The sequence below is a fragment of the Neopelma chrysocephalum genome, unplaced genomic scaffold (assembly GCF_003984885.1).
Source record: "Neopelma chrysocephalum unplaced genomic scaffold, ASM398488v2 Primary Assembly neopelma1_87, whole genome shotgun sequence".
In the NCBI taxonomy this organism is placed as follows: domain Eukaryota; kingdom Metazoa; phylum Chordata; class Aves; order Passeriformes; family Pipridae; genus Neopelma; species Neopelma chrysocephalum.
In genome coordinates, this window is record NW_020897749.1 from 3,438,555 (window position 1) to 3,465,843 (window position 27,289).

The following is a 27,289-nucleotide window of genomic DNA, read 5'->3' on the forward strand; positions in this document are numbered from 1 at the left end:
AAGGAAGAAAAAAACATTTCAGTTATTGTTTCATTTATTAAGGCACTGAATTAGTCAGAATGGGAAATAATTAGAATAATAAATAATAATAATAAATAGAATTGTTCACTCAAAGGAAATCTGCTATATACTTTATTGCTTCATGTGCCAAGTTTGTCTGAAAGAATGACCTTTCGAGGTTGTAAAAGTAGTCACAGCTACAAGCCAAAAATGTTTCTTATCCTGAACCATGTAATTTAAATTTAATGGATTTCTTTTAATTTATTTAATTTGAAATGGATTTGGCTTGGACTTAATTCAACTTGTACAGAAGCAAGTGCTTAAAGTTGGTGTTTAAATTAAGGAAATAAATAGCATAATCTTTCAAATTGCTAAATATGCAGTTGATTTTAGGGACAACAGGAATAGGTCAAATTCCTTTTTTCTTGTTGAAATTTAACTCTTGTCATGAGATTCTCCAAATAGTGTCTATGTTCAAGGAACTGGTGAATTGGAGTAATCAGTCAGCCAAACACATTCTTTGGAAAAAAAAAACATCCCAAAAGATTTCCACTGCTATATCTCCCCCTGTTTTCAGATTTGAGTGTTTAGTGTTTATTACTCTGGATTTTTAGATTTTATTCACTACCCTGAAATCTGAAATTCTGTATTTCTCTTCCTACAAATTAACTGGGGGCTAATCATCATAGATGATTCACAAAGTGAGTGCTTTTTGGAAAAGAAAAAAGTGAACTACAAAACAATAAAATTTACGTTATCAATGTTTTCAGGCTTCCTTTGCCACCACCTTCTTGGATAAAGGCATTGGAAAAGATGAAAATCTTTGACTATATTATAAGAAATTCCAGGGTAATTGTTTTGTCATTGGGTTAAGCGGGGAGGAAACTGAAAGTCTATCAGGAAATGGGTAAATTGAAACAACTTTAAGCCGGATGTTCTTTCTAATCCTTATCCAGCATTGGCTAACAAAGCTAGTGGCAGAAAGTAGAGTGAAATAGCATTCTTATAAACTAATTAATTGTATACTGGAAATATATATACTGTATACTGGAAATTGTATACTGAATGTTCTGCAGGTTGCATCTCCAGTTGCTCTTGGCACAGAGCCATCTTCACCCAAATTTGGAAAAACAAAAAAATTTGATTGGAGTCCAAGATATGAGCAACTCGTTTGCCTGCAGTGCTGAACTGTCACTATATGCAAAGGCAAACTTGTTTTAAGCTGTTTCAGAGAATCTTAGCTTTAGCTTTCTTTGTATTTTATCCTGGCCTAGATAACAAAATTTGTTTTTCTACAAGGTTATGAAGTTTCTACTTCAGGCTTATATTTTAATCAAAAGTTGCTATCATTCTGCTCCCTCTTAAGCCAGGATCAGTAGTAGTTGCCCTGAAATATGATTTGAAATAGGAGATGCCTGTAGTAGTAGTGGTTGCTTTCATTTCAATTAAAAATCATGGAACTTCAGGAAAAAACCTTACTGTTAAAAATAAATACATATTTCCAATGTGTTAACTATACTGGTAGATTAATACATCCCAGTGGAGATAGTAACAAGTGATGTCCCTCAGGAACATGGTGGGATTGAGTGCACACTCAACAAATTTCTGGATGGTACCAGGCTGGGTGGTGGAGTTGATTGTCTTGAGGGAAGGGATGCCATCCAGAGGGACCTGGATGGAGGAGTGGGCCCACGTGAACCTTGTGAGGTTCAACAAGGCCAAGTGCAAGGTCCTGCACATGAGTTGGGGCACTCTACAATACAGGGGCACTCTGCAGTATCAGTACAGGCTCAGGGAGGAATGGGTTGAGCAGGACTTGGGGAAAGTGGATGAAAAGTTGGACGTGACCTGGTGATGCGTGCTTGCAGCCCAGAAAGCCAATCACACCCAGGGCTGCCTCAAAAACAGCGTGGCCAGCATGTCAAGGGAAGTGATTCTGCCCCTCTGCTCTGCCCTGGTGAGACCTCACCTGCAGTGCTGTGTCCAGCCCTGGGCTCTCCAGCACAAGACAGATATGGACCTGTTAGGCTGAGTCTAGAGGAGGCCACACAAATGATCAGAGGGCTGGAGCACCTCTGCTGTGAAGACAGGCTGAGAGAGTTGTGGCTGTTCAGCCTGGAGATGAGAAGCTCTAGGGAGACCTTACTAGGACCTTTCAGTACTTAAAGGAAGTTTATAAGGAAGGCAGTGTTTGCCTCCCAAGGCCTGTGGTGACAGGACAATGGGGAGTGGTTTTAAACTGGAAGAGGGTAGATTTAGATCACAAGGAAGGACATGAGGATGGAACTTTTCACAATGAGGGTGATGACACACTGAACATCCCTGGAAACATTTAAGGTCAAATTGGACAGGACTTTGAATTGATGATGTACCTGCCCATGGCAGATGAGTCAAAACTAGATGATCTTTGAGATCTCTTCCAACTCAAATAACTCTGTGGTTCTGTGATTTAATATACAAGTTCTAGTGCACTAATCAGATATCTTTGAGAAATATAAGTTGATTTTAAAATTATCTAAACTTCCCTTTCCACTGTTGACTTGAAAATATATATACAGTACTCAAAGGTTTTTGAAATGTGGAGGAATCTTTTGGTTTTAGACAGTTTTCCAAAAAAACTGTAGACAGTAGAATATGCTTTTTGTAATTTATATCTAATAGAAGGACACTGCTTATTCTCTCAATATTTTAAGGTAATATCAGAGATTTCCTTTGTCACAGTTTAATTTCAGTGAATTGATGGAAATACAATGTAACATGTTTTGGGACAGCATCTTTCCCACCTGTCTTTTGTGGAGCTTACAAATTTCTGGCTATAGAAAGATAGTGGGTATATTAAAACGTGTTCAGGTCACAGAAGGTCTTAAAATAGGTGTCTAATTCTTGGAAAATAGAATAATAGATAAAACAAAGTATAGCTGTGAATAAATACAAAATACTACATTGTAGCTATTTTTGCCAGAGACAAATAATTTTGCTATATATTTTTCTAAACAAAGCTGCTGTAACAATCCTTATAAATGTGCTTATTGTCCTCATATTAATCTTCATGAAGTACAAATTATATAGTTGAAATGACAGTATCTAGTAGGAAATTGAGATTAAAAACTAGGTGTCTTCGAATATAAACCTATTTTTCAGTTCTCATAGATGAAGTATTTACGAAGCACACAGAAAACGTATTTGCAAGTTCACAACTCTACAGGCACAGCATAATCTGAGCTAATATCTACCTTTAATTACATTTCTGAAGACTGCAACTTCAAAAAGTGCAGCAAAGAGAGAAGTGCAGTGCTTGAGAACGGATTCCTATTTAATATGAACCCTTTACTTCAGATCTTCTGGGCTGTTTTGTTCGCTCTGCATTTTGTGCTTGCTGGAAGATGATGGGGACTGGTGCAAGCACGGATCGATTTTGCCAGATGGCTGCTTACCCTTGCAGTCATTTCCTGAGTCTTTTGCTGGGGATGATACAAAACAGTTTTCAGGATCTCTGAGCTTTCCACTGGAAATGTTTTTCTGGGAAGGTAGTAATTCATTGTGCAAACTTTTTGCCCTTCATGCTGGAGTCTGTCACATAGCTGAGCAGTCTTGTCCCCTGGTGCCGAAAAGAAGGTTTTAGACTGCATGCAGAGCAGTTGTTTATGCTGAGGATAAAAGCTGGTAGTGTAAGAGGAAGTAATCTAAGCTTTGTATTAGCTAATATTAGTATAAAGAGTGAACTTCCCTTAGATCCTGCTTTCCTTTCAGTAGATTACCATTCAGGACATGGAGTCAGTATCTCAGAAGCCTCCTGTGTTCTTTGTACTTGATGATGACTGATAATGAACACTTCTACTCATCTTGAAATTTTCTTCTCCTTCCATAGATTTGGCATTGCTACCAACTGTCTAGTTGGGAGGAAAGGAAGGATAGTCTTTTGGCCAATAAAATACAGACAGGCAATTAAGTCTTCAGGGGCTCAGTGTGCCAGTCTCTGAGGGACTAAAGTAAAAGGATATTCAGATCATATTTTCAATTAGAAGTCCTAAGATGGTAAAATGCAAGAGTCACTCCCTTTTCAGTTTTCTTATGTGATAATAATTATTCCTTTTGAGGTTGGTTTTGCCATGTTAATATAAAAAGTAGCTGACGTGCTTTGCTTTAGGACTAATATTTTGATTTGAGATTTTCAAGGTAATTGCTTAAAAAAAGTAACCTGTAATAGCATATGGACACTGAATGATAGATTGATAAGGTTCTGTTAGTGTCTTATTGGTACATATGAACTTGAGCCTTTACACCAGCACAGCAACTGTGTTCTGGTATCATCTGTACCCAGAAAAGACTTCTCAAAAATCAGTGCACTTATCTTTTAGATAAGCAGGTATTTGATGATATGTTTGTACTAATGTTGAAATTTTCTCAAGAGCAGAGATCTGGTCTTGCTTCATTTCTTTAAAGCTTTTACTTGGGAGTTTTCAAAATGTTCTCTTTTATGAAGAATTTTATTTCTTTCCTTCTTAAATACCTATTTCTATTCATTAGCATTAGAAAAAAATCCACTTGTATTCAAATTAAACCAGTTTATATCTTTGTCTGAAAGGTACAGGCATAATACTAATGCTTTAAATATTTTTGTGTGTCTGTGAATTTGGTTTTAGACTGGCATTCTTGCACTTCATGTTTACCACCAGCAAAGAGAAGGGCTAGTGCTTTGTTAGTTTCTGGGTGTTTGAGGGGGATGGAGTGTGCTCAAAATCCTACCTTGATCTGCATAGGGGTCACAGCAGCATTTCTGAGCTGTGTGGTTGCAAATGTCAACCACATTTCTGTTTTGGTTCTTCAGACAGAAGGCTGGGAATGGGAGGTCAGGTAGGAAACACCGAGGGAAAGGCAGTGAACCAAACACCACTCCAGTGTCCCTTTGGAGTCTCTTGTGTGAGCATGAATTGAGGAACCAGTATTTTAAAGTAATAAATGAAATTAGGTTTATAGAAAGCACTGTTTCAGGCTTCTGATACGATGGTTTTGAGACAGTAGAGCTTAAAAATGTTAACAATTTGCCAGGTAGTTAATATTTTTGTCACTGCTAATGGAATGAATTGATTTTGAGTGTCATTTTGTTTTCCTATAGAGGTTGAGGATAATTGTTTTCTATTCTTATATGTGTATATAATAGGATATTATTTTGGGGGAGAAAAAACACCTCTCAACAAAGTAGTTAAATAGTTCTTGACACTTGAATCTTCACCATCCCCTTCTCAACTCTGGTGCCGTTTTCTGGGTAAAGTTCAGGATAATGGTCTGTTTAAAACCTCAAATCACCTCCCATGTAGTAGTTTGTAGTCTATTTCTGCACTACATTTAGACTTAATTTGAAAGCAAACCCAGTGTTGAACAGTAAACTACTGTGAAATGCTTGAGATCTCAGATTAATTATAGAAATCACCAATTGCATAAAATTGTATGCAAATTCTGACAGTACATCTTAAAAGTTGTGGTTTAGTTGCATGTTGCAGAATAGCAATTTTTTTTTGTTAATTTGTAGGGTTGATTATATGACTAAACAAGTTTAATATTCTCTAAGAAGCTTATTTTCAGAGAATAAAATTTTAAATGATCTCAGAGATTTTCATTTTGTTAGTGTGTAATTCACTTGGGTTGAACATAAGTGGTACTAGTGCTAATTTATCCAAATCATAGCTGAAATCCATGTAGGCTTTATCAGCACTTTAAAGAGTTTTGTAATTTTATTTTTGATACTTTCTCTATTTTAAATTGTGTGTGCCCTGCAGGCTCTGTTAAAACTGCAGGTAATTGTCTTCGGGACTTACTTTTTTTTTTCTATTTACTTAAGGAAGCCCTCTGAGCAAAAAGCATCAAGAATATTAAATTTCATTACAATAAGTACCAACCTGCTTTGCCTCCAAGGCTATTCTTATATTCATGTTTTGCAGGGCATAACCTTTACTGAGTAGTATTTGAGTTATTGCTTCCATTTATAGGGCAAATAACTGAGTGCTTTATTGGATATTAGTTTACTCTTACCAAGTGTAGGTAGGAGTAGCCTGAAAAATGTAAGCCTAGGACATTGCTGCTCACTTTGATATTTTAAACCCTTTTATAGTCCATAGTTCATTTTGAGGAGAAAATTTTTCTCCTTGTGCAATTGGCATTTCAGTAAAGTCGTGTGAATGCGGGACTGGGGCTGCTTCCACTCGTGTTTGGGAGGAATCAGCTGCCAAGGACACATGGCAGTGTGGTCCCTGGGATCACTTAGAGTGACTTTGGGAGAACCTGCAAGAAGGAGAAGGAGTTACCCTCTATCATCTCTCTTTTTCCTTGCCAAAATGCCAGACTATTCATCACTGTTTACCCAGCACGTGTTCAGTCACCCCTAATTTAACTGGGTCTTGTATCATCTGTGCCATAACTCCTCAAGGACCTCACTCTATGGTACTGCTTTGCACCAACAGATGAAGTAGAATTTTGAGGGGGAGAAAAAATTAAAATACTTTCTTGAAGACTTCAGAACTCCTGGTTGTATATGAATAAAGGATGTGCTTCTTTCTAAGAAATCATTTTCCTGAAGTAATTGCTGAATAGGAGTCTATAAGTCTAATAAATCCATATTGCTATGATATTGTTTGCAGCATATTGAATGAAAGTGCTTTCTCCTTGTATAACAGTTGACTTTTGGGGATCAGGATTAATGTTTCCAGAAGGGTATGGCTCTCTAGAATTCCAATTTAAATGAAAATAGAAAATCCTCTGCATTTTCAAAGCTTCTACTCTTGTTCACTCTCAAAAGAAAAAAATGAAAAGCTACGTAATAACCAGTGTCCTGCTTATTGGAATTTTTAAATAGAAAACTATAACTATATAAAACACAATGTATGTTATGTATAATATATATTAGCATTATTACAGATATATATATATCTTTATAAACTGACTCGGACTATTTAGTTTGGGGAAAAGAAGGTTCAGGGGAGACCTTCTCACTCTAGTAGAAACCAGTATGATTTAGTGTTTGAAAGAACTTCAGATCTTTACTGAACAAATGCTTCCAAATTTGAAAATAGTCCCTTCACTTTGATTTCTCATGACTTTTTCATAATACACTTAAATAATTAAAGACTTTTTTTCCTGGATGCTGGCCTTGAAATTTTCAAATGCTTTTCAGCTTTTCCACTTTAATTCATGGAACGGGATGTTAACACTTTAGCAAAGATGTCTTCTGCCACAACTATTGGTAAAAGTAGCCATTATTTTTAACTGTTAGAGGAAACTTTTAATCTTTCAGTGACTTATTTGATGTAGTCTATAATTACATAATGTCATTGGCTTTCTATTTATAAATCCTTAATTTCTGTGGCTAAGAATAAAATCCTCTTCCTGGATTTAGAAGTGCTCAGGTCATGTATTTGCTATTCATTTCAATTCACATATGTAAGATTCCAGAATTTCTCTTCAGCACAGGTTTGTAAATAATGGAGGGTCTCAACTGCCTCTTATTGCTTACTGCTCATGAAAGTGAGGCACTAATCATTTATTGTTTTGTTGTTTTTTTTTTTAATATTTTTACCTCATACACAGTTCAGCTTAATGGAATAGTGTCCCGTAAAAATAGAGAAAGCAACTTTTTTCCTATCTGCCCTTTTTAAAGATCTGTATCCTTCTGTAAGAGTGCTCAGAGCAGCTGAGAGTAAGAGGCTGTGATGAAAGGTCTTCCACTCCTATGGCCATCCGTCTTTTCTCTTAGTTCTTTCTATGAGTGAGAGGCATTTAATAGTTGTGAGAAATACGTGCCTGAAAACTATTGTGTTCAAGGTAAACTAATACCATCTTGGAACATGGAAAAGTACAATCTTGACTTCCTTAAAAACCCGACTGACTGACCCACATCTGGTAATGTTTGTGTCTGTTTTCCAGTTAGAAAACCAACTGGAAACTTCACTCTTCTGGGAATCAACTGTGTAATGACCAGTTGCTCTAGATGGGAAAACTGCTTAAGCAGTTCATCAGAAGTCCATTCCTACTGGGAAAATTGATATCAGTGACCACTACTACCTTTAAGCACCCTTTTTGTTGAAAACAAAAGCGCAGCAAAAAGCCCTGACCTTTTGTGGTACTGGGCAGAGGGATCTGTTCTTCCCAGTGGAAGCTGGATGCCAATCACTACGTGTCTGAAGGGTTCATAGACATTGATCTGAGCAAGTGCTGGGTTTTGCTGTGACCACTGTTCTCCTCACATCTGGCAGACTTAATGTGGGATTTGATACTTGAATACCTGACAAGAAACAGACTGAGAGTGACTTTTAACAGGTCCCATCCACTTTGTGTGACATTTTTTCGCCTCGCTGTCACCAGGGGTTTGCTTTAAGTCCATGGGGACTCGTGAGCTTTTTTTCATTGTCTCTTCAGATAGTGAAACGTCCTTGATCGCCACAGGGAAACTTTGCAAGTTTTTTTCAGGATCATACTGAGGCTCCATCTTGATTACTGACTTAGTGTCTCAGACCTCTGTGATAGGAATTGCATCCCCTTTTGGCCTCAGGGTAGGCTCTCTACTGCAGACCAGCTTAGAACACTTGCTGTGTTCTGGTGCAGACTCTGCTTTTCTTTGAGATCCAGTGGGACAGGATTTTCTAGGGCAGACAGAAGTGGGTTAATGTTTGGCAAGTCAGATAATCTAGTGCTTCTTCAGAACAATGTTGTCTCTACCTCCTGAGGTTAAGATTTGGTGTTTTTTCAAATTTTAATACTCAATTTTGCTTGTCTTTTCTATTATTTCAGAATTGTAGTGTTCTTCTTTATTCATTTATTTCCTTATAGTTCAGAATTCTTTCATGTGTCCCTAATGTAGGTCTTTGTTCCCTTACTGATGTCAGAGTGCTGTTTGCTTGTGCATGAACCTGAGCAAGCAAATAATTTGAAAGTTTTTTTTTTAATTACATAGCAATTGCAGTTTGTCAAAACCTTTCACCCTCTTGCAATGACATATGTGCATTTTGCAGCAGTGAATTATCTTTGTTCCAAGGTTGGGTCCCAAGAACTTGCAATGTCAATCAAGATTTCCTAAGTGAGGACCCTTTGTTAGCTGTAAGGAGAGTTGACTGAAATTTTTAACCTAAGGTATCTAATTGGTGATTGAAGCTTCTCTAATAGTGTTTTCAGTGTCGTACAGGACCTTAAAGAAAAACCTTGGAGTTCAAAATGTCTTTTAAAAGATAAAGCTTCTTTACAGACCAAAGATCAAAGGTTACAAAATCTTTTGTTTGACGCTGTCAACAACTTTGCTGCATCTCAGTATATAAATTATCAGCTTTTGTGGTTGATAATTTTAGGGTATGAATTCTATACAGGTAGCAAAGCAAACAGAATCTAATCAAGTGAAACAGAGAGGTCATGGTATGGATCTGTTTCCCTTTAAAACAAACAAACGAAACCTCACAATAAAGAGAACAGAGGTAAAGTGACAAGCAATTGTTTGTAAGCAGTACTTAGGGAAGGAGAAGACAGTGGGGTAGTAATTAAGATATTTGAGAAATTTGAGAAAAAACTCAGGGAGCTAGATCTGAAGCTAATATTTATTTTAAAATAAATAATAGGCTTCAAGGGAAGAAAAGTGGCTATCATGATATGACTGAAAGAGATAATCTCCTTTCATGATCCAAAATCCCTGTTAAGGAAGTCTTGTGCCAGTAGCAGCAAGACTTAGAGAACTGGGAACTGTCCCCTTTAGCTTGTCCAAGAAAGTGCAGTTCTAATCCATGCAGTAGGGGTAACATCTTTGCAAGCTCTTTAAAGATCTACTGCTGCTGAAAGTTTAAATTTCAAGCTTCATCCGTGTGCAAAATTGTGATGGACAAGTAGTAGAGACATTAGAACTTATGCACCTAACCTGGGAGTCCTCTTGTGGCCCCCAGATCACCTTCAGAGTGGAACTGCTTCACCAAAGGGATCATGACCACAATGATTATCTTTTGCATTGGTTGCTTATGGTGGCAATGTTAAAAAAACAGTGTCATCATATCAATTTATTTTAATAACATCCAAAGTACTGTAGCACTCTGAAGAGTAATTCAAGAATACTGCAAGAATGTTGCAGCCATTCTGAAAGCTTTTACCTGTCAAGCTCTCGTGCAACTACAAATTGGAGTATAGACAGGAGACTGTCCTCAAGATTTTTCTTAGCTGTCTTCTATTTATTTTAAATTAATGTTAAAAATTCAATGCATGTTAAACTGAAAGCTTTGGTCTCCTGTAACTTGTCACCTTTTATATCTGTGCCACTACTATTAATTGTTTCCAGAATAAGCTTTTTCCTTAAGTTATTCTGTGTCCTAATACTAACTTTGAAATGTGAGTTGGCTTAAGATTGCTGAAATAGAACTGCCTGGGGAGGATTTTTCTTAATTATTATTTTCTGGCTGTACAGGATGTAGTCATGCAATGCACTTCCAAGATTCCCAAGTCCAGAAAAACTCGTGCTCTGCATCAGTGCCTTTGGTTGTTGCTGTGGGGAAAAAAATTAATTCATTGCTTCTGTCTCTTCTTGGGACTGATACAGGGGTAGTGACATGTTGCTGCTGACCCCTTTTGCTCACAGGTTATCATATGCCCCAAGAGGAGAGCTCTTCTTTTGTTTGTCGTCTGCACAGTCCATTTTGGAGGCATAATGCTGTTTGGATTGCCAGGCAAAAGCTCTTTTGGTCTGTTAACGACTTTATCATGTTCTATTGACTGTCAGAGACATGTATATTCCCATGGAATGCTGTTCAGAATAATTAGGAGTGCAGGTCTGGAGAGCAGTCTGGCAGTGTGAGTTAAAACACAGGCACCTCCTGCACTGCTTCAGCTTCTCAATCCCTTGTGGCTAGAGATGATTTGGGATTTGGGAATGATACTGTGACAGAGGGGAATTACTTGTGGTAAATTAAGAAGGTTGAAATACAAAAGGTTTTATTGTTTCTGTTGTTGTTTTCCAAATAGGATAAGACTGGTTGCCCTCTTGGTATAACTGATTAAACAAAGTGCATCTAAATAGCAGGCAAACTGATCTGTGCTGGTAAGCAGTGATAAAAAGAAAAAAAAAAAAGAACATCTCTATATCAGATCTAGATGTTTAGTCCATAAAATAACTTGTACCAGATTCACTGAAAGTTAACAATATCAGACTGAATGCCAGTTTCTTTATGTTCAACAATCCATCGGTGGAATTTAAGCCAGTCAGCTGTTGAAATGTTTGGAGATAGTTTGAGAAGTAGTATTTTAGCAGTTAAGTGGTACTATGTGTTAAGGTAATTAAGCACTAAGAACTGAAACAGGTATATCATCATAAAAGTCTCAATTCATATAAGGTCAGCAGTTCTATAATATATAATAATAAATGCAATTTCTGAAGGTCAACATTAATATGGTTCATGAATTACATCTTCAAACTGTATTAGGTACAGCCAATATTTTTTTTTGTCCATAGTGAGAAAGTTAACTGGTTTAAATGCATTGCTCACATCTAAGTATTTCATGTTCATCATGGATTGGAATTTAGAATGTTTATGGTGAATCGTTATTTTGCTCTTTTTAGTAGTAGAGAGGAAAAAAGTAAATAATGAGTGTGTCTTGTAAGCAATTTCACAGGTTTTCTGCTGACCTGGTATAGGAAAACTGTTAAATTTCTTATCACCTCATGAAACTGGGTCATCTAGGTAGATGTGCTCGTTTCACTTTTTCAAACAAGAAATCTGTTTTTAATAAGTGAGCTATGGGCTCCAAGGGTGAGGGAAAAAAAACCTCAGCAATACTCCTCTGCAAAGACCTTCTTTGTTTTGAATGATGTCTGAGCGAATTCTGAATTACTTAAATTTCTTGCACTGTAAATCATTCTGTTCCTTAATGATGATACAGCATATATTTTCCTCTCTTTGATCATGCATGCAATGAAAGAACTTTCTCAATTTTATGGTATGCAAAAATGCGAGACTTTTAGGATATAATTTAAGATATGGCTTTTACCCAAAAGAAATTACATTCTTAATGAATGCTATCCAGTTTCCATATCTTTCTGTAAAATTACAAGAAGGTACTGTTTTAGAAATGTTCCAGAATTATTGCTTCTGCGGTGGATGTATTTCAATTATGCCTCTTCAATTTTGGCCTCTACTGGCATTCTGCCAAGCTATTTGTTACATCTGTCAACTTCGAAGTCTAATGCTGCTGCTCCCATAAACAAATTGACTTGGATGAAAAAATGAACCTCTGTATAGTTTGTGTGATTTGCATGTTTCAAAAAAACTTGTTATTCTGGCTCATGTTTTGGAGCTGTGTATTTCTCTCTAAAAGTCAATGTGGTTTCTAGTACTTGATATCTTTCCTAAAAATTATCCTGAATTTTTCCAAGTTTACACTGGAATGAGAGTTAATATTTATTTATTTATTTATTATGTTCTCTCCCATGTGCAATCAGATGGTTGGAAAACATCTGCTGCTCCTGCTCAGGTTTTTGATCTCATCAATTTGCTACCTAATATTTTGTTTGAACAAATTCATCTTGTTTGTTCTTATCCGTAGTCACTTTTTCATCTAAAAGTCATTACAATTTATTTTCATAACTTGTTCTCCATCTTTTCCCAAAGTTCAATCTTCAGTGCCAACAATGGTGGAAATACATTTGTTATCTGTTTTGAGACTTCTGTGTGTGTTTTACAGATGTAAAAATCCTCTTCACAGTCTTAAGGACTTTAAGGTTATAAAGTCAAGCAGTCTAATGAGAAGAAATAGCTTTTAAGTCTGGTTGGTGCTTGTAGTAATTAATGTACTCTTTGTGCATGTGTTATCTTAATTCTGTGTGAGATACTATTTTTGTTGTAATACAGTTACTGCTTTGACTTTTCTCACAGTATTTAGCTTGCAGAAAATAGCTTTCTGCAAATTTCATGCTGGGTCAGAAAAAGATACAGCAAATGTTTGCTCAAAGCTGTATTTTTGTGACCAGTTTGCCAGTTCGTAGGACTTTTTATATCTTTCTATTATTTTTAATGTCAGAGCATTCTCTTTCTTGTTCATTCATTACAAATCATCTCACCTGAGAAATAACAAATATATAAAAGGTTCTTCAGACAAGCTCCTGAGACCTTCCTCGTATAGTGTTAACTTGGGAATTGGATGAATTGGGGAAAGGGGAGTACAGGGATGGAACAAAAAAAATCTTATCATGTAATGCATGCCAAGGAAAGGTATTGAACTGAGGCAATTCACAGTGAGCTGGAATTCACATTTCCTGAATTTGGAGGGTTTGGTTTGGTAATATTTCTGTCTTTACATGCATGAATGTATATCTGTGTGCAGTGCATGCAAAGAAAAGGAGAAATGTTCTAATTCTATGGAAATAAATAAGAATTAGCTATTTGGTGTCATCGGGATTTGACCAGTTTGGGAGTGTTTTCACACATTTTTTTCGTGTAATACAACCAACATGAGGCTTAAAGCATCCTGCATAGGTGGAAAGCTTTTTGGAGGAAGGAAATTGGGCACATTTGTTTTGTCAAAATGGAGTATATTCCTTGTGTCATAATTTCCTCAGGAATTTACTGTTTCTGATGCCTGTTAAAAGAAATGTAGAAAGGGTCCCCTTCACTGCCTTGTGCCTACTATGTGCACAGGTAAATTGGAACAGGGATGCTGACTGAGGTGCTTTGTGCTGGGTGACCCCTTCCACCTCACCCACCAGAGAGTGGCAGGTGGGACCCTGCGTCCTGCTGTGTAGCTTGCTCTCTTCTCTGAACAGAAACTTGGTAGGAAGTGAGCTTATAGTTGTGCTGTCCTGGAAAATTAATTAGAGAGGAATCATAGAATTGGCAAGTGTTGAAGATGTTGGCATTAAAAGTTTCACTGTGTCGTGTGTTGGCTGGTTGAGATGGGGGAACTCATTGGAGATGCACCTGAAGCAGCCCATGCTGAGGGTGACAGAGAGAGTTGTGCCTTGGAGGGTGGAGAGTAGAAACAAGATATGGGGAGTCTTTTGAAGCTATGGAGACCAGTGTCCCAGGAGAGGAGGTGAAGAGTAGTAGGAAAATTGTTCCTAAAACTGTTTTATTCCTTAATATCAAATTCTGTTCACAAATGTCTCCCCATGCTTGCTCACTTTGGAACCACTTTTATATTTTTTATTTCACATCCATGCTTGCTTTGTGTGTGTGTGTGTGTGTGTGTTATACCCCATTCCTGTTGTTCTGAATTTCAAAAAATATCTCCTCAACTTCCATAAGTTGGTTTACTCTTCAAATCTGTAAATTTGCAGAATAGCAGGTGATTTGGTAATCTACTGGTGATTTGTGATTTGTAACTAATCAGGGAGGGAGGTGGGGAAAGACAGCTTTTTTACTTTCTTTATTCCTAAAAATTTCTGTAAATCCATAAAATCTTGGGGACAAAATCTTACCTATTATAATTTTCTTTCCATTTCTGTAACATCTTTTCCTTAGGGAGGCAAAGGAAAATTATCCCAACAAGTATGTAAAATACAGTACATATATATAGACACTAGCCTGTTAGATGTCTACATAGATAGTTGAGAGTTCTTCCTAACCTCCTATCTGCACTCTTAAAATTATATGCAGTAAAAGACAAAGACTTAAGAAGACAAACTTCTTAGGGAAAGGTCAATGAAAAATGGGGAAGAAACCATTAAAATGGTAAAATGCACAGTACAAGTACTACATGCGCAAGTGGGGAACACAGTATAAGGAGTTCTAGTTGATCCCAAGGTTTTTAAAGCTTATAAAATATGTTCATGTTATTTCAGCTGGGAAGTTTTGAGATTCCTTCTGTCTAATTTGAGAATGTGGATTGAAGACTATCGTTTTGACGGGTTCCGGTTTGATGGTGTTACATCTATGTTGTATCACCATCATGGGATTGGTAAGTAATTTAATCAACTTTAATTTCAACAGTCCTGTTGCAGCTGTTGCTGTGGAAATAATGCTATCAGGTTCACTGTTTCTCAGAGGGGGAAAAGGGGTTTTAGAACAGGAGCTAGCAGGGCTCATTGGTAAGCTTTAAACTAGGTAGGAGAGGGGGAAAGGGATAAAACCAGGCTTGCCAGTGATGAGCAATGGGATGGCACACCAAAATTTGAGGAACTGAGTGCTAGTGGGATCCTTCAGTCTGCTCCATGAGATGTCTGCTATAACAAACCACATTTGAAGTGTTTCCACACCAACACACTCAGTGTGAGGAACAAACGAGGAGATTGGAGCTTTGGCCCGGTCCCAGAGATATGGCATCATTGGCATAAATGAAACCTGGTGGGATGAGTCCTGTGCCTGGAGTGCCCTGTTGGATGATATCAGGCTCTTCAGGAGGGATAGGCAGGGCAGAAGAGGCAGGAGGGTGGTGATATATGTGATGAAGGGGCTGGAATGTATGGAGCTCACAGCTGGCAGTGGCACAGTTGAGAGCCTCTGGGCTGCTGGGTCCCTCAAAGGCCAAGAGATCCCTGCAGAGATACAAATTGGAGTGCTGGGCAATCCCCAGATCACAAAGACAAGTGCTGGATTCTGCATTTGGGACAGAACAACCCTTGATATGTGTATGTATATGTATGTATATGGGGAATGAGATGCTGGAAAGCAGTACTGCAGAAAAGGACCTGGGGGTCCTAGAGGATGGAAAGTTAAATATGAGTCAGCAATGCCCTGACAGCCAGGAGGGCCAACTGTGTCCTGGGAGCATCAGGCAAAGCATCACCAGCCAGTCAAGGGAGAGCATTGTCCTGCTCTGCTCTGCACTGGGGAGGCCTCACCTTGAGTCCTGTGTGCAGTTTTGGTCACTATAGTATAAAAAAGACACTAAGCTATTAGAGAGTGTCCAAAGGAGGGCAACGAAGATGGTGAAGGGCCTGGAGGGGAACCTGTGTAGGGAGTGGCTGAGGGCACTTGATGTGTTCAGTTGGAGGAGAGGGGACTGAGGGGAGACCTCATCGCAGTTACAACTTCCTTGGGAGGGGAAGAGGAGGGGCAGGCACTGATCTCTTCTCTGTGGGGACCGGTGACAGAGGACCTGAGGGAAGGGCCTGAAGCTGTGTCAGTGGAGGGTTAGGCTGGATATCAGGAAGAGGTTCTTCACCCAGAGAGTGGTTGGCTGCTGGAACAGGTTCCCCAGGGAAGTGGTCACAGCACCAAGCCTGACAGAGTTAAGAAACATTTGGATAGTACTCTCAGGTGCATGGTGTTTTTCTCGGGGCTGTCGTGTGCAGGGACAGGAGTTGGACTTTGGTGATCCTTGTGGGTCCCTTCCAACTTAGCATATTCTATAAATGCTCAAAAAAATCCAGATTTTCTAAAAGCTTGTTTTGCTGCTCTACGGATAGATCAGAAATCATTAATAAATGTGGTGCTTGTAAAATGGAATATTGCAAAATATGTTTTCCAGAAAGAACCTGACTGTGGCTTTTAAAACTGTCTGTCTAATTAGGCACAGGGTTCAGTGGAGATTACAATGAGTATTTTGGTCTACATGTGGATGAAGATGCCTTGTGTTATCTGATGCTGGCCAATCACATGATTAATACCTTGCATCCAGAATGCATAACCATAGCAGAGGTAAGATCAGAATTTACCTTCTTCAATGAGATTAATATTGATTAGTTTGCTTTGGGATGTGAATTTCTTATTAATTATCAAGTCACACTTTGGATACTCAAGAACTGACATGAGTTGAAAACTATTAATTAGTGGACAGACTTTGTCTGGTGGGGAAAAACAACTTGAATATGTGCTTTGGGAATTTTCTCTGCATTAATAGGTTATTAATTAATGTGGTGATTTCTTTTTTTTTTTTCCTTCATCACCTTGAACTTGTAATAAGATTTGTTTTTATTAGTTTATTTCTTGTGCATGATAGCCATTTGTCACTAGTGCTTCAGGGTACTAAAGATTAACAGCCCTAGTGTGGTTTTGCATATTTTGAGTTATATTGGCATAACTGACAATTCCCCTTCAAATTAAATGCAATAAACTTATAAATGTTGAATGTATAGGCTAATTTAAATTTACTATTAAGTTTCTCCAGGTTTCTGAGGGAGTTAATAGACTATATTATTTGAGTTGATTGAAATCAATTAACTCTTTTGACAGAAAAATATTGTTGGCATATGGAACTTATAGTATGAAACACCGGAGCATTAAAATTCTATGAATAGGTGTGTTTTCACGGATATTTTGTCTTTATCTAAAAGAGAAAAAACACCTAAACATTGAGGATTTTTTTCTGTTACTATGTTTCAATAATTCATTTTATTTAAAAGAAAAGTTGGATTGATCTAATAAAAGTAGGGACTATTTGTATTTCTAATAAAACTTATTGTATTGCTTAAGAGTTCCCTCTTTATTTTCGGAAAACAAAATACAGCTTAACTTCATTTCTTACTTATGGTAAAGTTTTCTATTATAGACAACCACTGCTAAAAGCTAAACAACAAGCTATCAAAAACAGCATCTGTGAGCAATTACTAGTAAACTTGAGGTGGCTTCATTGGCTTATCTGAAGTGAAATTTTCTAGGTGGTATTAGATCATAAACATTCCTACCAATGAAATTCTGAATTCAGTTGTCTTGTATTACCTGGCCTAAGAGTTTTGGTGGTTTCGTTCTTGGTTTTTTGTTGTTTGTTTTTTTTTTTTTTTTTTCAATAAGATGTGTCTTCAGTTTCTCTTGCTTAAGTTGAAAGCTGCTTCTTTTTCAATACATAATTTTCTGCCTCGGGGAGTTGCTACACAAATCATAGAATTGATCAATGTGCTGCATGGTTAAAGGAGAATTTGAGAAGGAGAAACTATTGACATAATTGAAAATTACAAAAGTCAATGAAGAATGTCTGCTTGCCTATGGAATGAGTGCCACGTGAGAAAAATGTTTTTCTCTACCCATAACTAATTATAATATATTCTTTAATTAATATAATTGATGATTTGTACAGCTTCTTAATATTCTGTATATTCACTTTCTTAGTAATTGTGAAGTTTTTAGGTGTTACTGACTATATGCTTGTTTTTTTTCACTTTGTCTTCCAAATAGAGCTGTGATTAAAGTTTTTTATAATGAGAAGAAAAAGTATTAATTGAAATTACATCATGTCTGAAGTATTATAAAAGCAAACAGGCAAAAAATCACCTGTGGTTTCTACTGCTGAGGTTTCTGGTTTTATATGCAGCTCATTTTAAACTTGGGTCTGAACAAATGTTTAGAAATTAGCTGCTTAATTGTAACACCACAGAATGGCTTGGGTTAGAAGGGACCTAAAAGATCATCTTGTCCCAACCCCCCTGCCATGAGCAAGGACACCTTCCACCAGAACAGGTTGCTCAAAACCCCATCCAACCTGGCCTTGAACACTTGCAGGGATGGGGCATCAGCAGCTGCTGTGGGCAACCTGTTCCAGTGCCTCACCACCCTCACAATAATGAACTTTTTCCTGATATCTAAATTTATTTTCTTTCAGTTTGAAGCCATTCTCCTTTGTCCTATCACTTTTTGCTTTTGCAAAAAGTCCCTCCCCATCTTTCTTGTAGGCTCCCTTCAGGTACTCAAAAGGCTACAATTAGGTCACCATGAAGCCTTGTTTTTTTCAGGCTGAACAATCCCAATTCTTTCAGACTTTCCTCGTAGGAGAGATCCTCCAGCCCTCTGATCATCTTCATGACCCTCTTCTGAACTTGCTCCAACAGGTCCGTATCCTTCCTGTGCTGGGGACCCCAGAGCTGGAGGCAGCACTGCAGGTGGGGTCTCACCAGAGCAGAGCAGAGGGGCAGAATCCCCTCCCTCCCCTGCTGCCCACACTGTGGGATGAGCCCAGGATATGTTTGGCTTTCTGGGCTCCCAGTGCACATGACTGGGTCATGTTCAGCCTCTCATCTGCCAGCACCCCAAGTCCTTCTCGGCAGGGCTGCTCTCCATCTCTTCATCCCCCAGCCTGGACTGATATTGGGGGTTACCCCACCCCAGATGCAGCACCTTGCACTTGAGTCTTGTTAAACCTCATGAGATTCCCATGGGCCCACCTAAACTGGACCTTGCTGAAGAGGTGATTCCCATCTAATGCCAGCATGCCTAGTGCTGAACGGGCCATTCCATTGTCAAAAATGCCAACGCTTTGGTGGTGACACCACCTGTGGAGCAATTTATTAATAGACTCAGACCATCTGTTTCTTCCGGTGTTGCTGCCTTCAACGAGAGTTACAGAGGAGGCTGTTTGTGCCTCAGCTTCCCTTACCAGCTTTCCCAAGGCCCATTTTGATTGCCCTTGGACTACATGTTGATGCCTCATTGCCTCCTACATGGAAGATCAATAATGGGTGGTAGTCTGAGGGCCACACCAGGCTGGGAAGTTTCCTGGTCGAAGACATACTGAACAAACTAATGCTGAATTTATTTTTATGAGGATTTTTTAGTGTTCAGTTAAAATTTGTAGATAGATATAAATAGTATTAAATTTAGAATTTTACTTCCTAAAAACCTGGCTTTCAAAACTGTGATTCAAATAGATGTGAGCTGCTTAAATTTCAGACTTGGACCTTGTCCAGGTAGGCATCATGGCATCACAGAAAAAGGCTTTTGTTTCATATCATCATGTCCTGTATGACTTGGAGACCATTAGCCTGTTTTTACCCTTCCTGACTGACATAGGAGAGCTATTGAACTTCCTTTTATCACATCAAAAAGTTTGGAAGGAATTTCCGCTTAATTATTTGGTTTTTACAGCATGTGGAATGTGCATGCAGTTTTCTGTGTGATCTAATGACTGCTGACTAAAGGGGGATAATCCCTTCCTTTGATCTCCTGGCTTTGCTGTTCACACAGCCCAGGATGCTGCTGGCCATCCCAGCTGCCAGGGCAGGCTGCTGGCTCATGCTCAGCTTGCTGTTGGCCCAGAGCCCCAGGGCCTTCTCAGCAGAGCTGCTCCCCAGCCTGTGTGGATGCAGGAGGTCGCCCATCCTAGGGACAGGATTTGACAATTGTCATTGATGACATTCCTGAGCTTTCTGTTGATTGATTCCTCCAGCCAGTCAGGGTCCCTCTGGATAGCAGCCCTGTCTTCCACCCCTGGGGTGCCATCCATGAGCTTCATGGGGATGTGGTTGATCTCACTTATGTCAGTGTGTGTGTATGTGTATAACTGCAAATATCTTTTTCAGTAGTCCAATGCAGTAATTGGATTGAAAACTGGATTGAATCCAGAAAACCAGAATGAGCTTCCTAATTAGGCCCTGGTTCTAGTCAGTATTTAATTCCATAAATTCTCATGTGTAGATGTGAGAGGTGTATGGTAATCCATAACCTTTGTCAGTTAAAAGTCGTTCCACCACATAAGTTATTAACATCAAGTAATGATGGATATTTTGTAATTATTGGAGACTTGCATTTTCTGTCCAGATAAGCTAACTTCAGCAAGAGAATGCTGTGCGATAAAATTGCCTCAGAACATTCTGAAATAAATATTTTGAGAACTTGGAATTACAAATTTAAGAATGGTCAGCTTCCATCAACATGAAGATGAAAAATTATGCAAAGAGCATGTCACTTTCCAGGGCTAGCTTGATCAATAATTCTGGTTTTGCACAGTGGGGAAATAGTAGGGATCATATTTTACTTCCTTACTGTACTTAATATTTAGCCTTTTTTTTCATTCCATTCTTTATGCAAAATTTCAATAAACAAAATGAAGGTTTAATTTGTCTTTTGTTGACTACTTTGTACTTTCTATTGATTACGTGGAGCTCAAGAGAGCTAATTATTTCGAACTCTGCATCTACCGAGGTCTCTTTCCCTTCAAATATCTGCTCGATTAAAGTATTTTGAGGTAGAGTATTTGATGAGAAGTCATAATGCTTTTCCCTCTAGCTTTTGCATTCAAACAACAAATCTGGGTGTAGTAATCGCTGATTTTTATTTTTTTTAATCTCCCTTAACCAGGTGAGTCTCTGAAGCTGTTTATAGAATTGTGTTTAGAGAGTGTTTGTGTACAAGTATTACCGTATGATAGAAAATACAAACTGATAATTGAAATGCCATAGAAATTATGCTGTGGGGTTTTTTTTTAATCTATTTAAGGATGTTTCTGGAATGCCAGCGCTTTGTCGTCCTGTCGCAGAGGGAGGAGGGGGCTTTGATTATCGACTGGCCATGGCTATCCCAGATAAGTGGATACAGGTGAGAAAGAACTTCTTCAAAAACACATTCTGCTCTTCAGAGCAACTTGTTTCTCTGTCAGTGCGCACACATAGACACTTCTGAATCCTACTGACAAATGTTGCTCTCTCTGCTGTTAATGTCCTGTTGAAATAAATTCTGACAGGCTTGAGCACAGGTATTAATGGCTGAAATGAGAACTGTCAGATATCATGGAGGAAGTTCAGGGGCTGGTATTTTCGTTCTATCTGATATTTGTTTTCTCCATACAATACACTTAAACTCAATTTGTTTGAAATAACCTGTATCTTGCAACTGCTGTAGAATGTGTAATCTATATGGAATGTGAACAGGTAGATAATAAGTTAACCATATGCATATAAATATTGAAGAATCACCCCAAAAACATGCAACAAACCCTCCTGGCACTGTGTGTGTTACTTGGAATGGAATATAGAACTGAAAGTTTTAACCAAAGTAAACCCAAGGGAATTATGCAAACATCTGCAATTGGTACAGTGGGGCTACAGAAAGAATAATAAAAATCTGTAAATGCTCTTCAAGAACAATAATATACTAATAAAAACTGACTACAACAAGGATTTATATCATGTTTTCTTTAATACAGAGAATCACAAAAAAAAGAAAAACAATAAACGATCTCAAAAAATCTCAAAACTGATGTTTTGGAGAAGGTTTTTCAGTTAGATAGAAGATAACATTGAAATCCCTTGGGCTATCACAATGATCTGAAAGCAATAAATGTTTTATAGTACCCCTAATACTTCAATAAATATAGTGAGTAGCTAAAAATAAAAAAAAAATTAACTTATCTTCAGCATCTTTCAATTTTGTAACTAGGAGGTGGAGAGCCAATTGAAAAAACAGATTTCAAAGCAATTTTTTAAAGGAGATAAACTTGGCAGCTTTTCCAGCAGGGACAGCATCCTTAAACTTTGGAATGTGTAATTTACGTATTTAGATATTTAGATCCTGGAACACAGTGAGGGCTCAGATTTTTGTAGCAACAAGAAATACCTTGTGATGTTTTGAAGTGTGTGTGTGGGGTTTGTTTGCAGGAATTTTTTTGTTGATGTTGTTTTTTTTTCTTTACACCTTCAACTTCCTTATCACGCTTTAGGATAGGCAAAGATGAGCAATTTCCCAGATAGGCAAAGTGCAAGTGGCCAAGTTCATATTACATAGGAAAAAAACCCCAGACTTGATAATTTTACAAGTACAAAAAAATTGATGATCTGATTTAGCAATCTCTGCTATGGTCTGCTTATTTTAATTTGCAACACCTGGATAGGAAACATAGTTATGATGCAGTAAATTCTGTTCTTTAGTGGGAGGAAATCTCACTTCTTCCAGCCTAAACATGTACTTGTCATGGGCCAGGCATGGGATGCTGATGGGATTGCAGATCAGCTATGATAGTCTAGCCTGTTTCCCAGCAGAACTCCAGTTATTTAGGAACGTGCTCATTGCACAAGAATGTTGTGTGATGTAGGCAGGAAGCTTTTAGCTAAGGAAAATGCAAACAAGCAGCCACAATAGAGAACATGGAGTTGAAGAAAGGTTGATGTATTTAGTTTGTTACCACATTTCTTGAGGGGGGAAATAAAACTGAAATGATCGGAAGGCAGGCGTTTGAACCAGTTGTCTATCAGTTGTTATCAAACTCTCCTAGACTGCTTACTCTCATTTCTCTCCAGTTTTTAAGTGTATACCTGTTAATAGTAAGTTTTCTAGGTAACTCTTTAAAATCAGTTTTAAAACTGAAGGATTCCGTGAATTAATTCTGAGGAATCTGTAGAAGTAAGAAAGACAAACTGTTTGTCATAACAGTGACTGTACTAGTTCAGTTTGAAGATATGTGTAGTACATAATATGATGCTACATAAGGACCTGGATGTATTCAGAGACAGAGCTTATGGACTCAGGAAAGAAAAAACAACACAAAACCCAAAATACAGACAAAAAACAACAAGGAAAGGAAAACATGGCTGTTCAGGAGTACATGACCAGTTAGAATCAGAAAGTTAAATTTTACAGCATGATATTAGCCATCTTGGTGTTATTGCCTTTTTATCACTTTTATTTTTATGTCTATATATTTATGTATATGTATTTAAGTTGTAGTGATCAATGGAGGTCTATAAAGTAGTATTGAAAAAAAGAAAGGGCTAACACTGAAATTAAACCAGATTTAGAAGAGGGAAGAAATAATGTCATATGAGGCAGAAAATTCCTATTAAAGGGATTTAATTTAAATTGCTGAAAATCAGGAGGTAGCACCACACAGCCCAGTGGTTAAGAAGTATTTCAAAGCTCTCATATACCAGGGTTGCATCTCCTGATATTGTGGACCAGGTGGGTGTGTACCCACATATTTTTTCCTGGTTTTTGGTGCAGTGCTTTCTTGCAGGTCCTATCAATCACATTATCTGCTGTATCAGAGGATTCATGCAATAGAGGGCAAGTTATGTCCATGCTTCCACATGGAAGTATAGGAGAAACAAAGTATTCTAGTTATTTATGTGGTAGAATTGAAAAAGAAAAAAGAAAAATCTCTTTGGATGGTTAGAGAAAGCTCATCGCTTTAAAACGAGAACAGGAGAAGTTGAATTACTGCTGTTCAAAATCCATTGGACATTTCTGTGCCAAGAAAATGCTACTTGCTTTTAGTTAAAACAGCAATAAATTTTCAGGGCTCTTTCTTTTTTTTTCCTGCAGATAATTAAGGAGCTGAAAGATGAAGACTGGAATATGGGCAATATTGTGCATACATTAACAAACAGACGGTATGAAGAAAAATACATTGCTTATGCAGAGAGTCATGACCAGGTGTGTTATCTGTTTGTTTATTTATAAGAAGTAAAAGATAATGTTTATGGGTTTGGTGGGTTTTCTTTTTCAAAATGAGGCAAGAGTTGAGAAGGATGGCAAGAATTTCAGAGATGGGTGGATGTGGACTACTGCTCATTTTTTTTATTTTTTGTTGGGTTTGCTTGTGGTTTTTTTTTTTTATTTTGTTTTGATCCTTCACTTTAATAAAGGAGTCCTGCCTGGAGTGGGTGGGTAATGTTGGTTTTCAGTTTTGTTTTATTTTTAAGAAATGAGTGGTAGTGTCTTGTTTTGTCTGTCATGGAACATAGGAAGGTGTATAATCCATGCTTTTGAAAATCTTGTTTCCATTCAGCAATCTGGAGCACTGTTTATGATAAGCATAAACAACATCCCAATTTAGAAAATTTGTACATTGAATCAGTGTTTGTGACTGTTGTATTCCCTTCATGAAGATCTTTCCTCTCTAAAAGGAAACATCCTCTTTTGAGACCAGAAAGAAATATTCTGTAACATTTTGGTTCAAAACACAGTAACAGTAATAGTTCTGTGTATGAAAATGAAAAAATAATGATTTGGATAACAGTCATCTCCCCCAATCTTTTTGACCGTTTTTTCTGAAGAGTCAGAAAACATTAGTCAAGAACTATAAAATTAGGAATTTAAACCTTTTATTAGAAATTAATATCTTTTTTTTCTTTAAGTAACTACCTCCAACTTTTTCCTTTACATAGAAGTCGGTATTTTATTTCCTGTACCTCTATAATAAAAGTCAACAGAAGTGTGCAAAACAAAGTCTATATTTTATTTTAAAAGGAGAATTCTGCATTTATCATTCAGTATATTCATTTTGTGAACCTGTTTACATTATAATCTCAGACTCTTACAGTGTTCACTTAAGGCATGAGACAATAGTCATGATCCTGGTAAAGAACTTCAGAAATTACTTGGAAATCTCTATTATTGTATGATAATTTACTTTCATCAAAGCTAGTTCTTCATCCTAAAGCATGGCATATAACATTACTGTTGCTGTTCTTTTATTTAGTGCTGATTTTTATTAATTAGGTTGTTTTCTATATCACTATATGTTTTTAGTTTAGAATCTCATATTTGGGAAAAATCTGTTTATTTTTAATTAAAATAAAAAAAATGATTGGAGATATACATCGGGTTGATATGTAAAAAGTAGGATAGAGAAACAAAATGGGGCTTGAAGATAAAATTCAGTCTGAAGATGCTGGAAGTGATGCATGTAAGGGTACAATTCTAATTTCTTATATTTTATAATGGGCTATGAACTGAGTATTACCAGTCAGAATACAGGGGCTTGTGGTTACAAGTGCATGAAAATAGCAGCTTGAAGCTAATTGCTGTCAAAAAAGCAGATGCAGTCCTGGAATTATTATGAATGGAATGGAGAACAAAGGGCACAGTCAGCACGCCCGGAGTCTTTCATGGTTCGTGTGCATGTTGAATGTTGGAGGCAGATTTGGTCCTTTGTCTCCAAGGATATACAACATATCTGGAAAAAGTGGTGTGAGAGAGTTGGTAAGAAGGTCAGCAGGTGTGGATTGGTTTTCATCAGAAGAAAACTAAGTAAGATTCTTCAGGGTAGCAAAGTGATCATTGAAGGGGGAAATATATCTGTTAATAAAATCATGGCTGTCATAGAAAACAAGAATAGGGGACACTTACCTTCTCTTTGAATAGAAAGATTAGGGGATATTAAATTACACTAACAAATGCCACATTCTGAGTCCAGAGAATAGTTCATTGCAGTCTTCAATCTTGTCATTGTCATGTAGGAATTTTTTAATTTTTTTTTTTAAAGTTTGTTTTTTACCTAAGGGGATAATCTGTAGATTGTCTCTTATATTGTCAGTTGGAAATCTAAAGGATGATTGTGCTTTTCAGCCAGACCTGCTTACAATTCATCTGTCCCTTTGGAATTTAGTGAGTTTTCATGCAAGAGTATAAAATGAAAATTAGGCTAATTGAACAAAAATTAGCTATTTACACATAATTGCTCCAAAACGTTTTCAACTACCTGCATGATAGTATATTAGAATAGCATTTGTGTGGCCTTTCTCAAGTAGCAGTAAGCACTAGCAAGTTGGTAATTCAGTCACTTGCTTTTAGACAGAATTACTAGTTTGTTTTTCTCTTGTGTGAAATCACAGAAAACCAATCGCCTTCTTGATTGCGTATAAATGAATGCTTCATACTCATTCTGCATCTCTAAATCAGGAGTTTTGTTAATACCCTTCTATTTTCACATTCCAGGAACTTCACTTGGGGTGTTTGCTTTCTCATTTTCTGTGTTTTCTATAAAAAGTCCCAAATGGTAGGTCACTTGTGACTTACTGAGTTGATGCTGACATGTCACATTTTGATATCTGTAGGCAAAACCAAAGAAAGTTCTTAGAAGTAATTATGCAGTTTGATCCCATCAGGTGAAATGTAGGACGTCAGAGGGGGTTAGACAGCTGTTTATTATCATATAATAACGATAATAATATTATCCTGTCAGTCTGGGGAGCCCCAGTAATGACATGAAGGGTTAAAACAGACACTGGAGTCTGACATCCAGTTGAGGCTCAGCTCATGGACATCCCTGCCTCAGTTTATACCTTTCCTCTTTTTGACCTCAGACTAGATCTGTATCACACTCACATGATTGCACATCACACAACACACAGGGTCAGTAATTAGAAGGTGGGGTTGCTGTGACCTGCTGATCATAGGCAGTGGCAGGAAGGTTTCTTTGGGAACAGGGACTAGATCAGGCACCCTGAGCCATGTCCTTGGCTCCTGACCGATCTTGCAAGTCCTCCCCTTACGATACAGAGCACCTGCTGTAAAAAACAAAACCAAAAAAAATTAGAAACACTTCTGTCTTCTTGAACTGTTCTAGGCACTTGTTGGTGATAAGACATTGGCTTTTCGACTGATGGATGCAGAGATGTACACAAACATGAGTGTGCTCATGCCTCTTACGCCAGTTATTGATCGTGGAATACAGCTTCATAAAATGATTCGTCTCATTACTCATGCCCTCGGAGGGGAGAGCTATCTGAACTTCATGGGTAAGTAATCTTGGGAACAAGTCTCTCGTTTTCTCATCTACAGAATGCTTGGCAGGGAAATAAAATGATCTGACATCATCTTACATCCACGGTGTTTATCACAATGCTGAAGTTTAGAGCATAAATGCTTTTATAGATTTAGTACAAAAGGTGATATGCGTTGTTTTTCTGTCTGTA

At 37.6% G+C, this 27,289-nt stretch overlaps 1 protein-coding gene across 2 annotated transcripts in view; it reads left to right on the top strand.

Annotated features, from left to right (window-relative positions):
* Positions 1-27,289, top strand: part of GBE1 (1,4-alpha-glucan branching enzyme 1) — a 146,683-nt gene that overhangs the window by 75,617 nt on the left and 43,777 nt on the right. For both annotated transcript variants that reach the window (XM_027692623.1, XM_027692624.1), the window contains exons 8-12: positions 14,792-14,907; positions 16,462-16,589; positions 21,096-21,194; positions 23,913-24,023; positions 26,941-27,112. In XM_027692623.1, the coding sequence (XP_027548424.1) occupies positions 14,792-14,907; positions 16,462-16,589; positions 21,096-21,194; positions 23,913-24,023; positions 26,941-27,112 (626 nt within the window). The remainder of the gene's footprint in view (positions 1-14,791; positions 14,908-16,461; positions 16,590-21,095; positions 21,195-23,912; positions 24,024-26,940; positions 27,113-27,289) is intronic.